The sequence below is a fragment of the Lichenostomus cassidix genome, chromosome 11 (assembly GCF_008360975.1).
Source record: "Lichenostomus cassidix isolate B80296 chromosome 11, HeHo_3.0, whole genome shotgun sequence".
Lineage (NCBI taxonomy): Eukaryota > Metazoa > Chordata > Aves > Passeriformes > Meliphagidae > Lichenostomus > Lichenostomus cassidix.
Genome location: NC_139492.1, coordinates 8,469,352 through 8,483,726, shown reverse-complemented (window position 1 = coordinate 8,483,726; position 14,375 = coordinate 8,469,352). Strand labels below are relative to the sequence as shown.

Below are 14,375 nucleotides of genomic sequence, written 5' to 3'. Positions count from 1 at the left end.
CCCTGTCCTTGTCGCCGGATGAGTGTGACCCGCAGCCCCAGTCACAGCGACACGATAACCTCGGGATTCAAAACAAAATAACCAACCCTAACCGCAACCCAGGCGCGCCCGGTTTTTCCAGTTGCAAGGCCAGAGTGCAGGAAAGAAGAGCGAAGGAGAAATTAGTCAGCGGCACGGGCAAAGTTACCGGAATGAGCGCGGGGATGAGTCAGGAGGGACGGAAGGAGTAACGAGGTCATTGGCTTTGCAGTGGTGTCTGAGCAAACAGGGGCACTGCCACCCAAGGGCTCGGATCCTAGGAAAGCCCACATTTCCCCTGGGATAGGGCTGGCCGCGCAGGAACCTGCTCTGGTCACACCCCAAGCCCCCAAGTGCCACCACCAGCCGCAGAGCTGGGCAGGACACTGCACTGTCCGGGTACGGCAGGATGTGCCACCGCCTGGGACAGCCGCGGCAGCACCCAGCTTCGCAGGGGAAACTCCATCCAAGGTGAGAGGCACCCGGTCAAGCACTGCCCGAATAAGCTGAGAATTAAAAGAAAAAGAAAAAACCAAGGATTTGGACCTGTGCCACGCTCATACAAAGTGATACCACCTCTGGATGGAAATTCAGGAGGGTGCAGAGGGTGTGGAAGCAGCTTTAACTCTTTCTGCTGGCAGCGTGAGGCTCGAGGAGGGACAGAGAGTGGGAGGAAATGCCTTTTTTCCGCATTTATTTGGGATGGGTGGCAGAAAAACCTCTCCTTGGGTGATACCCACCTTCTGCCCCCTCTCCTCGGCTGCATCCCTCTGGTGGTGATGCTCAGCCCCAGTGTGACCCCACGCCCCATCCCTGTGCCCACCGTGTCCCAGCAAGCTCTGCAGCAGGGCAGCCCCATCGCAGGGAATGTCCCACAGCAGGACAGAACACATCAGTAAAGTGCACCCTTCAGGCAGCCCAACGCAGAAGTTCAGGAGTCTCATATTTAAAAAATAAAAAGTCAAACGTAACTTTAGCTAGGTTTGCAGTGCAGCTCCTTCCCACAGGCAGAGCAAGCCATCACTGGCAGGGGTAATAAAAGCATTAAAAAGAAATCCCAGTCACGTTTGGGAGCAGGACCTCAGCCAGGCTCTGCTCTAAGCACCACATTTCTCAGCATCTCTCTTCAGGTCACAGAGCTGTCAAAGCAGGTGAGATTTTAATGTATATGGCATGGAGCAAGCCCCAGGGAAATTAGTTTTCCCTTGAAGTCAGCTGCATGTTGCTCTATTTATTATTCATGCCTTGCTTGCTTTTTTTAATCCAAGCAGGGTGACATCTTAATATGCTGAAAAGCACAGAGGTACTGCCAATGTTTCCCCTTCACTCCAGCCCTCTGACACATCTTCATTGGCTCAAAAACAGAAATTAACCTTTCCTCTCTTGGGAGCAGGGGCCAATCCTTATGAGCCACTTTTCTCTCTCCAGCTCACTGTGGATGTATGAAACATATAAATATTTGCATATATACAGTATTTATATATTATTTATATGTAAGTTCATCTAGTGACATCCATAAGGAATGTACTTGAGAGAACAAATATATAGGTAGAAATACTACCTACCTCATTCATGTAATGGAACACAAAGCACAGCACCTGCTTTTAAGCAGGCCCATGGCACATGCAGCCCTCGGGTTGAGATGCTGGGTAGAAAACAGGTGGGTGCAGATCAGCTGGGCTTTGCAGAGACCCTTCTCCACCTCACTTCTGTGTTTGGTGATGCCCTTTGAATGCCCAGTGCTGCAAACTGGGGGATGCAACAGTCTGGGCTTTCATTAAAAAAGATCCAGCATCCTTTGTAAGAGAATATCACAAGTACAAGCTGAATTCACCAAGGAGGATAAAGGCCAAATACATTGGCAGAAAAGAAGAAATTATTTCTGAGTGTGCCTCTCCCTTACCACCCATTTTCACACATCAACCCAAACCCCAAGCTGAGTGGAGGAGGGCTGCGTGCTGCCAGGGCTGGGGCTTTGCTCTTTAAAATACTCCTCAGTGCTTTCACAAGGGAATGTCACCTCATCCCCGAGGTGACAAATTCACCCCTGACATAACCCAGTTGCCGTGGGCAGGAAAGGGCAGTGGCACCCTACAGGGTTGGGTGTTTGCAGGTCACCTGCAGTGACTCCCCAGGGTGAGGAGGGAGGTCCCAGGCAGGAGCACAGATCAACAATGAGTCCCAGCTGGCTGAAAATCCCACCACAGCATCCTGAAGGAGAGCAAGTGCAGGCACAGCTGAGATGGAGCACCTCCTTGCACCCATGCCCACCACAGAGCCCAAGCCCTGCCCTTCTCCTGCACTCCTAGGGTGCAGGAGAACTCCCCCATGCACCCTAGGCAGCCTCCCTGGATCCCCAGAGGAGCTGCTTTTCCTTCAGATCACATTTCTCATTCTACCAGCCAAGACAAGTAAAGAAGAAACCAAATCCCAAGTCACAGAAGGCAGAAAATCCCCCCAAGGCTGTTTGCATGGCTGCTCTCTGGTTGTACCACCCGGGGAGAGCAGCTCCAGGGCTGCTTTGGAGCCTCTGGCTTCGATGGCAATGGGGATGGATGGTTTGCACAAGTGATCACCAGCTCCACAGAGAAGCTAGAAACCCTCGGGGTCACCCCATCTCTGCTGGACACATCCCTCCCTGGCTTGCTCGTCTTGCCTGGAGAATCTGTCCTGGCTGGAAATCCAGCTGCAAGCTGGGTTAGGTAATCTTTTTTTTACACAGCTGAGCCTGCAGTTATGGAAATTCACAGTTATGAAAATTCCCAGATCCCCCAACACTTCTTCTTCCTCAAACCCATCAAACACCCGTGAGCTGCTCGGGGACAGGAGGATGTTTTCCCCCTCAGATACAGGAGCTGGGAGCAGCTGGCACCACATGGGACCTGCCATGGAGATCCTTGGTGTGCCTCACCACAGAACCAAAGGTGCCAAGTTGGGACCCATGTGGGCAGCTGAAATCAAACTCCCCAGAGTGACTGGAGGACCCCCCAGCTCCTCAGTGACTCCAAGCAGGGTGGCAATTTCAAGGCAGATTGGGAAAAGCATCATCATTTTGGCAACTGCTCGTGACAGGCAAAACTGAAATTTTAAAAGAATAAAATTACCCTTCTCGCTCTCCAGATTACAGAGCACTTCTTGGAAAATTCAGCCCCAGGGCTCAGGAAGCAATGCACAGCTTTCTGAAAATTATAATCGATTTTTAAAGCCTGGTTCAGTTGTTAATGTTTCCGATTGAACGAATGGCAATGGGTGCATCCATCAGAGACAATCCGGGTTCCCTTCAACCAAACCCTTGCAGTGCCAGCACGTTTTGGGGTGAGATCGGCCGCTGAACAGGATTAATGGAATTTTACCAATTTTTTCTAAAATTTTTCTGAATTTTTTTACCCTTTTTTTTTTCCTAAATTCCACACATCTGCGGGCAAATGTTGGCTGAGAAGAGCTGGACTTTTCAATCCAGCCGGTTAAAAGAAAGTGGGAAATTGCAGAAGTCACCAGGAGGGACCAAAATCTCCCCAGGGCTCGCAGGCGAGGGATGCAGCCGTGAGCAGAGCGAAGAAGAGCTGCCCTCTCCCGATCGGATTCAAGAGCAGCACAGATCAGGTCTGTAAGGAAATTCGCCCCCTGGCTGCTCGTAAAAATGGGTTGGAAGCAGATCCCAGCCTTGGCAGCACTGATTCAGTCGGAGGAAAGATATTTTTTTACAAAATGTTGAAGTTGCTCTGATATTTTGGAGGTGCATTTCGTGCTGCGAGGCTCTGGGTTGGCATTTAGGAATGGATCCAAAGAGGGTTGGCAGCTCCAAGAGGGAGATTATCCCACCTCTTCAGGGGATTTGTGTCACAGCCAAGGGTTTCGGGTCCCACTGAGCTGGGCAGTGCCCCATCAGTGCCAGGCTGGGGGTCCCCGGGCGAGCAGGGGCTGGCAGCACCGAACCGAACCTTCCCAGGAGAGACCCCTGGCTCCGTTTCTGCCTGGCTCAGCACTTCTCCCCTCCTCTCCCGCGCTGAGCATGTCCTGCCCTGCCCTGCCCTGCCCTACCCTGCCCTGCCCTGCCCGGATGGTTTTCAATCGCCCCGAAACCCTCCGCAGCGGCGGCCAAGGCTAGCGCGGGCAGGCTGTGCAGCACCAGCTCCCCGCCGCGGCGAGAGAAGCTGTCCCGCTGCTCTGCTCCCTAGGGCTGCTGGGGCACAAAGGGCCTTTTTCCACCAGCCTGCACGCACACAGCCTCCAGCCTGCCATGAGCCTTGTCCAGAGCCTCGCTGGGCTGGGGTTCGCATGCTCCGGGACAGCATCCTCCTCCCTGCCGGGTGTGCTGCACCGGAGGCTCTGCAGCCCATCGAGAATAAAGATTTTGGAGGTGATTCTGTGCTCGGCCAGGGGTAGGAAGGTGATTTGTGCCTGGCATGGGCTGGGGAGCACGGCAAGGCTGCAGCTCGTGCTCAGTCAGATCCAGGGTGGTCACCGACATCACTTCTCACATCCCAGACTCGGGCCTCTGGCAGCTGCAAAAGCTCCCCTGCATTTTTGCACCACGCTTGGTGTCTGGAGATGGACAGAAACAAGAGGCTCCCAGCGCTCACCCGAGGGTGCTGCTGAGATGGAACATTAAACACTGCCCAGCAGAGACACAGCCCTGCCCCAGCACCCAGGGCACTGCACAGCGCTGGGGCGAGGGCAGGGGCTGAGGAGCAGGGCCGGATGGACGGGCACGGAGCATTCCGAGAAGGAAAGGGAGCAGCAGTAAGAGCTGGCGGTGGGAGGGGATGCTCACCGCAAGGCAGCAGCTCCCCTGCATCGCCCCAGGGCAGCGCTCCCCGCCCGGCGGCCGGCACGCTTTATGTGCATTTCACAGAACTCCAGATAGATTTTGAAAGCTCTGATTCGTGCAGGGCTAGATCTAAACTGGCTTCGGCTTCATTAGAAACAGATGCGGTGGTTTCTCTCTTTGTGCCTCGGGGTGGTTTAGCCCGGGAGGCGCTGCCAGGAGCGGGCAGGGTGCGAAGCCCAGCTCGCCGCGGTGCCGGGCAGGGAGCCGGGATGCGGCAGGACCGGGGCACCGGCAGGGATGGTCATCCGCTCCTTCCCGGAGCAGTCAGCACGGAGCCAGCGGCGTCAGCATCTGTCCTTTCCGGAGCCGCTGGCCACTGCATCCTTCGGCTGCTGCCCAGCCAGGCACTTGGGGTTTTAATCATGGGTTGAAAACTCGTGGGAAAATTCACCCTGGGGCAAAGCACAGAGTTCTGTGAAAGTAATTTAAAGCACAGCTTTTATTACGAAAAAGTAAAAGATTAATCTGGGGATTCTGCAGGATCCCCAAACTCTTTATTGCAAGGGTTTATGGATCCAGGAGTGCTGCACAGCTGGCAGGGCTTTCACCTGGGCTCAGTTTCACATCTCCAGAGATGTTTCCAAAAGGGATGTTTGAGTATCAGGGCTGATGATGAGGAAGGGCCATGGGGCAAAGTGTATGAGGAGGTGTCAGCTCCCTACACCAGCCTGCTCCAGCCCTGGTACTTGGGGTTTCATCATTTGAAAGGAGATGAATCAGATCTGCAGGGACCCTCTCAGAGCCTCTGAAGATCTCAGACTGCCCATTTTGTCACTGACTTCTGGTGAACAAGCAGCGTTGGGGTGACTTGAATCTTACTCATGGGCTGTGATGGATAGAACCAACAACAGAGGTGCTCATTGTGCTTCACTCCCAGTGTAGTGCCCTGTGGTCCCAGATGCAGAGATCAGGATGTTGAGAGGGTTTGAAGGAGCTGGTGATGAGGCACCTTGTTGGGGTTGGTGGTTTCAGAAAGTCACGCAGCCCACGGGACCACCGGCACCAGGTCCCGGCAGTCATACACCAGACACGCTCTGCAGAGCAGAACTGAAAGCAGAACCAAAAAGAGGATCTGTCCTCTCATCTGTGTGGGAGCATCCACCAAGTGGCTCTGGGCTGGGGCTGTTGCTGCCAAGAAAGAGTTCAAGGATTCCTCAGCAGCAGCTCTGACCCGAGCAGAAGGCAATCACTGGGCAGCTCAGGAGCAGTCTGTGCATGCAGCATTGCCTATCCCCTGGTCCTCAGACCTCAAACACAGCCAGAGCAAATGACCTGGAAGCTTCCATGCCCATAGCAAGGGGGCTGGACTAAACACTCTCTAAGATTCCTTCTACCCTAACCATTGCATGATTCTGTGAGCTGGAGCTAGATCACAGCCAGCTCTCATTCAGAGCTGAGCATCCCCAGCTATCCTCCTCCTCCTGGCCTGTGGCAGCTGTGGGCACAGGCTCCTGGCTCCATGGACAGGCTACCCAGGCAGCTGCAGGCTGGTGGCAAGTCACCAAACCTATAGAGTACAAAAAAATCCAGTAATCAGGACCCAGAACCACTGCATCTCTTATGGGACCTCAGCACTGCATGTCCCCTCTCTGCTCAAGACTCAAACCAAGAGATGCAACCATTCTGGCCACCGTCAAGCAAGGACAGACACAACAGTGCCTGCTGAGCTTGGAGGAAGTGGTCAGCGTCAGTAACACCTGCTCTTTCATGGGGGATCCCTTTCTCCCCACACTCCCATTTTCTCTTCCACCTGATGTGCTCAGTATCTGCTCACTTCCCAAAGCCAAGGCCTTATACCCAACCTCTGCGGTTAAATCCACCATCCCACGGCTTCTTCCCCAGCCTCAGCTCTTCATGTCCCAGCTCTCCCAAGGAACATGGCCTGAAAAACCCTGATCTGCATCACTGCTGTGAAGGGCCAAAGTCCTGAAATGCTTCCAAAATCCTGCACCAGCAGCAGCACCACCCCAGTCATCTGCTTCACTAACAGTCACGTGGGAAGTGATCAGGGATGAGTGCATCCCACAGCCAGAAAGCTTTGGTTCTCTTACACTGCTTGTTTCTCTATGCCCAGACTTTGCTGGGTTTTTGTAAGATATAAATAGCAAGAGCTGAAAGAGTTGGATGTGCAGGTGGGAAAGGCTCAGAGGGACAGACTCTCCCAGAAAACCACTGGATAACAGCTGGAAAAGCCAGATTTCAAAAGTAAACTTTGCTCCATCTGTAGAAGGTCCTTCTGTTTTCAAGTTAAACCCAGTTCCTGCTGAGCAAGAAGCATTCTGGTTTCCCCCTCCTTTCCCCATCCATCCACTGTGCCGGGTGACAGCACTAGTGAGGCACCACGCAGCTCTTCTCTGCGCTACTTTTCCCCGCTCTCACTCCTGAGCTTTAAAAAACGAGCCCAAGGCAATTCTGAAAATTCACTTATCTCAACCTGTAATTGAGAAACCTATTTAATAGTTACTTAAACCCTGAGCGGCCCTGAGCGTGCAGCAGTTGATGAATATGCATGACCTGGGATTTGCATTTGGTGGCAGTGTGAAGACAGGATGTCAGGCAAATGAGCTACGAGAAATGTTGCCCATGCAAATGTTCGCTCTGCTCTAACTTCTCACTGCAATTCCCATCCTTGAAGTCATTTTTGTCATTCTCTTATTTGCATTGGAAATGCAGTAACAAAATAATGCAACTTCACAGAAATTGGTCCTATTTCTGTGCAGACAGGATGGATTCTTTAATACATCTATGACAGAGTTGAGTCCTGAACTAATAGCAAACCAAAAAATAAAAATACAGAAGTCCTGCTGAGATCATCCCAGGCCGTGCAATTCTGGAGTTCCCCAAAACCACGTCTCCTTCATTTAACTTCCCAGTCCTTACCTGAAAAAGACTCATTATTAGAAAAACCATCACAGATCTGCAGGAACAGAAAAGCTGCTGTTTTCACTCACAGTTCATTTTCTCAGTTTTCTGCTTTCAGAAAGGGGACCATGAGCCCAGAACAGCTGCTGTTTCCCTCAAGAAAAACTAGGAAACCTGCTCATTCAGGTTTTAAGGACTTCAGTGAAGGGACTAAGCATTGAGAACTCCACCTGCAATGCTGCATCCAGCTCTGGCATCCTCACCAAAAGGACATGGACCTGCTGGAGCAAGTCCAGAGGGGGCCACAAATAAACTCAGAGGGCTGGAGCACTTCTCCTATGTAGACAGGAGTTGTTCAGCCTGGAGAAGTCTCTAGGGAGACCTTAGAGCCCTCCCAGTAATCAAAGGGGCTGGAGAGGGACTTATGACAAGGGCATGGAGTGACAAGCAGCAAAATCCACCTTTCCCCCAGTGTAGACCCTTTCATTAAAAACTCTACCCACACAGCGGCTGGAGAGGGGTCAGTTATTTTAGTGACCACTGGATGTCACCACTGCTTTAGCCATGGACATCAAGGCAGCCTTGCACCTAAACAAAGTATGTCAGCAGGGACTACCAGGGAGTCAAACAAACTTACAGCACCTTGTTTTCACTACACAGAAGTTTATTATGAAAGTTAAACATACAACACAAAAAGTAGCAAAAGCAATCCTGTAGCTTAAGGCAACTCTTACAGGAGATGAATTCAAGAAAGATGATGCAACTTCAGTTTAAATAGAAATTATGAAAAATATCAAATTGCATCAATAACTTAAAATGCACTTTAAAAAGTCTGCACTAACCAGCAGAGGGTAAGGGCTGTGATCTTAATGCCAGCATTAAGATATGGAAAGCAGCAGAATGCTAAATGATGATAGGGAAAGTTCAGTATTTACACAGAGATAGCAACGTTAATATCTGATAGCATCATTTCCTGTGTACTTATGGTTTAGAACCACTGTCTGAAACGTTAGGAAAACCTTTTAAAATAAATCTTCAGACTATTCCATCAAAAATACACAGATGGCAGAGAAGATCCAAGGCTAGGGATGCGTGCAGATGCATGCGTGTGTCCCTTAAATAACTCTTTGCAGAAACACTTTAGAAAAATTATTTCTTTGGGGGAAGAAGAGCAAGAAGAATATGTGGCCACAGAGTGAAAAAGATTATCTTTCAGGTGAATCACATTTAAATTGAAGTATCAAAATATTTCTATTTGATGACATTCTCACAGTTTACAGTTAATGACATTTTTAAGTGAGTGTTAAATATTCATATTATTAACATACAAAGATTCTCCTTCACATTGACATCTGTTTACATTTTTGCAAGACCTCTTTTGCATCAATTGTTCTGCCATTAATGAGGAATGTATAATTGTCTTAATTATAGAATTTAATGAAGATTTAACTGTTCTAACCATATAGAGTTTCTACGTTTAAAATAATTCTTAAAATACTGAATTCAGATCACTTATTTTAAAAAGGTATTTAAGTGACATTTTAATCAATCAGGCTGTACAGGAAGCACCACATTTTAACAAAGCCAAATGACATCGCATTTCCAATCAATTTTCTTCAAATATTGGATGCAATGAAAACTTTGGAGCAAGTCCATTCACCACCAGCCCAAATAAAACAAGATTAATTCGTACATTAATTCATCCCAAATCTTACCCTGTTAGAAAATGCAATATATACTGCAACACAGTCTTAATTTGCATAAGATTTAATAGAAGTGGCCTATGTGCAGTACGAGACTCCTGCACACAAGCTCACCTCAGCTTTTCACCATTCAGCACAACTTTACAAAAAGCATAAGATATAAAATATACTTAAAGCAGTTATCTTAAACATGATTTAATATATATCACCTTGGCAGCTGATCACTTTTGTTCCCAGTTTAAATGCTGTTGAATCTGATTGTGGAGTTGCAGTATCCCTTTGAAGAACTAGTTAAAAAAATCCCTGAATAAAACAGAAGCCAGCCTGCGACTTCCTCTGAGTTTCAGTAAAGCACTATATACAGGGTATAACAGCCACCCAAACTCACTTGGTACAGAATAAAATCTAAGACAGATAATGGGGCAGAATGCATTAATGCATGAAAATATACATTTTAAGGTTTTTATCATTTAAAAAGTGAAACCAATGAATTGTTAGCAGTTAAAAGAATACTGCAACATTTACAAACCCAAAAAGTTTGAAAACTGATTCCAACAGCTCCGATTCACTGGGTTTAGCTTGGAAATAATGCAAAATAATGTCAGCAGTTTTAAGAAGGTCTTGCAAATTCAGAAAAAAGAAAACTGAAAGATAAGAATGCATATCTAAAATAAAGCAGGAGCACAATAAGGACAATCAAAATTCCAAAAGCCCATATTAAAAAATTAAGCTTGGAATGCATTGGCTTCCAGCAGTTTACAAAAAAAAAAACCAAACAAAAAAAAGTTGTTCTAAATCTGTAATATCTTGACCTATTTTTAAGTGACAATTTTTATTACAGTTGAGAAAAATGGTTTTATAGCTGCATAAGTTTCCATTTCACTAAAATAGTGCCAACAAAAATAAGTTTGCATAGAAAAACAAAATTTCAAATTGCCACTGGCTACATGCTTTAAAATGGGAAATGCAGGTATCGTAACATAAACATAGTGCAAACCATGGCAGTTCGTGGTGACTTCGACTGCCGCAGGTCAGGAAACAGACCATAATATACCCAGTTATCACAGTTTCTGGTCTTTTATTCCATCCTTTGCCAAGTAGAAGCAATGCATGTGAGCAGACCCGTGGGATGCCTGCTGCCGCTGATTAACGTAGTTTGAGATCATCACCACTTCCCAGGTTGGATCCAGGACTAGGGTCTTGCTGTCTTCTTGCCTGCAGGAACAAACACACACTGAGGATAAGCACCATGAAATGATCAGTTATTTTATTCAGTATATTAACACAGCTAAGACCATAACCAACTGAAGGCAGAAGCTTTACAATTCAAGCAGTAAGCAAAGCATTAATTTTTAACATCAAAATTGTTCTTTCGCCCTCAAGTCAGTTTACCCCCTGCAGCAGCTGGGCTCTCAGGAGGGCTGTGGGCCTGGCAGCCAAGCTCTGCCCTGTCTCTGAGGGGCTCAGAGCCTGCTGTGTCTCCCCAGCCAGCCTGGAGCTCTCAGCAGGCACTGTGCTCATGCCCACACATGTGAACACTCACACTGCCAGGCTTCCAACATCGCTTCAGCAATCAGCAAGAGACTCCCACAATAGTTAGGTAACAATTTTGTGTCTCTTCTTCCAAAAATAATTTTTTTTCCTGTGAAATTCCCTTTTGTTAACCTTTTCTGTCAATTTTAGGGAGAAAGGCTACAATATGAGACAGTACATCACATCATTTCCAAATAATTTCATGAGGGAAACATTTACTTTAGCTTCTTCTAGATCAAGAGACTTACAGTAACACATGAGCACAATTTAATCTATAGATTGACACACATTTTAACACCTCATAGAACCTGGGGTTTTACTACAGCAAACTTTCTTCTTCAGTGCACCTGCAAAGTTAAACTGAGAAAACTGTGGTACTTATGATTGCACCCCTGTATTAAAAGAGAAGTAATGTAACTTCTTCAAATAAATTATTCTGTTAAACTGTGTAAGTTAATGACATTGTAAAGAGAAAATTACGTATGGCCAGTCATGGAAAAAGACATGGCTATCTACTTTCTCTACCTGTACACAGGTACAGCACACACAAATGCTGCACCTAAACACTTAAAAACATTGATTTCCTTAAAACTTTAAAGCCATACCTCACAACTCTGCTAGCTGGTATTGAAGACATTTTAGTACCAATACTTTTATTTAAGGTTTACAGAGTGAATAGCTGGCACCATGGCCTGAAACTACCACGTGACCCAAACAGTCTCAGGCCACATTCTCAGCTGGTGGAAGGTATCACTACACAGGCTTTATTCCGTGTGGCTCCACCAGCTGCAATAACCTGTCACATCCAGGGCTTTAAAAAAAATGCAAAACCAGTGACTACTTCCCTGCTCTGAAAGACTTTTCATGCATTGTTGAAAGACTGCGGCAAAGCCTTAATGCAGGCATTGTACCACTGAAATACACCCTTCAAGCAATTACCATGTTTGCACCATCACACTGAACATATGGGTACTTCAACAGAACTGTGACTAACAGGGGCACAAGTGCTGCTCTTTGGTGTTCTTCTGAGTCATGTTTACTGTCAGAGAGGAAGCCTTCCCACCAGCACAGCAGCTGCCCCAGCTCACTGCATGCTGCTGTGGCACTCCCATTCCGAAGGGTGAGCGAGCAGAGCCTGCTCACTCTCAGACCCTCTGGCATGTCCTGCTGACACCACTTGTTCCAATTTAGACTTTTCTTTCTCTGTTCACTTCTTCCTCCCTTATCTACCATTCTTCTTGTCTGTCTAATTGTATGCTCCCAGTGCACTAGGTTAGTTGCACCCAAACAGAGAACTGCTGCTTCCTTCTCCTAATTAAAAGCCAATTTAAAGTTACATTTTCCTTTCATGTGCAGTGGTCCCTTTCTGATGCACATGGAGCTCATTCAATAAATCCCTCTAGTAATCAGCATGTTTCCAGAGCAGACAATTCCCTCCTGCATGCTCCTTAGTGGTCATGTTGCCATTATTGGTTTGGAAACACCTCCATTAACTTAAATATCGCAATGGCTATCTACTACGTTTATGTATCCAGTACTACTGTTGGTTGCACTTCAGATAACTAGGTGTGAGCTAATCTTTTTGCTCTCTTCTATCTGCACTAGTTGTACTCTGAAGGAACAATCTGCTTCTCCTGCTTGCAGAAGAACTCTGTAGGTGACAACCAACATCACTGCTGGTGCACAAACCCACAGATTTCTCAGTAATCTTTCTGAGGAATCACATTAAAGCAAACTGCTCTAATCACACCCAGCACTGATGATTGTAAGTGTTTAAGGACATATTCCATTCAGACCATGAAGCAACTTCTGCAAAACTGCCCTCTTTGTAGAGATGGAGAATATTAGAAGATGTTTTTTAATTAAGCTTTTTACATTATTTCCAAAAGCCAAATCATTCAGCTTTGCCTATCAAAATCACAGCAGAAAAGTTAACACGGGAAAGCCCACACTTCCTTTTTCCTTCAACAGAAAAGTAAACTGTGCTGTAAAGATTTTTCTTAATATGATATGTTTGTTCAACAAGTCTAAATAGATACTTCCAGGCTAATTTAAGAGTTGTACCAAGATGAACAAAACAGCAACAGTTCTACTTTGCATACCCTTCTATTGAACAGACTGTAACAAGATTTCTTCTGCTTTTACTGCTGTCTCTGTCTTCTAAAAGGAAACAAAGACATGCACTGTCTTTAATAATTAACAAAATCTTACTTCTACCAATTTTGCACTAGATAAACATTTTTACACTTAAATAGAAAAGACCAGCAAGTTAATTGCTGGTATACTACTTCTCTAAAAACAACAGTGTTTCTTCTTCAGAAAACAAATCACATGCACAGCAATTTTATTGTCAAATTTCAGTGAAGACTCCAAGATATGAGCATATGGTTGCATTTATGCTTTGCTTAAAGTGGCCTTTTCCTTCAAAACATATGAAAGAATTTGCATGATTTGTGACCTCATTGCTACTTGTAGAGTTTGCAGAAGCCACTAGCGAACAACTACCAGATTTGCCCTTTCAAGTGATATGCAAAAGGCATGACAAATGACCCTCAAATGTACCAAAAGCAGTCATTACAATATCTTACAATAGTGTATGTGGATAAAGGTGTAATTTTGCAATTCAGTAAGTGGAGATTTACACAAGCAACTGCAACATGTTGGAATGACAGCTCAGACTCAGGCACCCTCCTTTTGTTGTGCTACTACTGTGCAAAGACAAATGTGTGAAATAGGCTTATTCTATCAGTCACAACCATCCTGCCAGAGCACAACGTGCACAGTATACAGCAACTACAACTGTGCTTCACATGCTGAAAGAAAAATATAAAAAATTAAAGGTGCTTGTTAAAGACTAGAAAAATCACCTCGTATATAGACAGGAAGCACATTGTGGAGCAACAAGCATTGGGTGCTATTTTTGTCCGCTGACAATAGACAAAATACAACTCCCATAAGAAATGCCACGAGAGCCTTAACACTCCCTTGCAGGAAGAGTGTGACTATCAGTAGGGTAGTATCTGCTAGTTCTCCTCAAGTCTATTATAGGAAGCTAAAACTTCCCTTTTATAAATGTAAACCAGCCATTTCCACACTTCTCTCAATTGGGAGTCCTATACTCCCTGGCATAGCTAATCAATCCTCTAAATTGACGTTTTTGCTGTAATTTTTGAAAAGCATACCTTTTGCTGCCATGCAAAAGCACCAGTATTAGTCTCAGTGAATAATGGGCTCAGCTTTTCAAGGATTAAGGAGACTTGCTTCAATTAAGAAAGATGCATCTATCTTTGCCATTGGGAAATGGAATACACTGCCATGAGTCATGCTTAATGAGCCATGAGAAAACAGTAGTTATTCATCTTCCCTCTGTGTATTTCATTTTTTCAGTCAAATGCTGATTTTAAGTTTGAAGCAGCACTACTTCACAT

General features: G+C 46.3%; 2 protein-coding genes across 3 annotated transcripts in view; one reads left to right on the top strand and one right to left on the bottom strand.

Annotated features, from left to right (window-relative positions):
• Positions 1 to 14,375, top strand: part of B3GNT9 (UDP-GlcNAc:betaGal beta-1,3-N-acetylglucosaminyltransferase 9) — a 306,546-nt gene that overhangs the window by 51,424 nt on the left and 240,747 nt on the right. The window lies entirely within an intron of this gene.
• Positions 8,355 to 14,375, bottom strand: part of CBFB (core-binding factor subunit beta) — a 40,084-nt gene continuing 34,063 nt past the window's right edge. For both annotated transcript variants that reach the window (XM_085071761.1, XM_085071759.1), the window contains exon 6: positions 8,355 to 10,629. In XM_085071761.1, the coding sequence (XP_084927887.1) occupies positions 10,607 to 10,629 (23 nt within the window). In that variant the 3' untranslated portion in view covers positions 8,355 to 10,606. The remainder of the gene's footprint in view (positions 10,630 to 14,375) is intronic.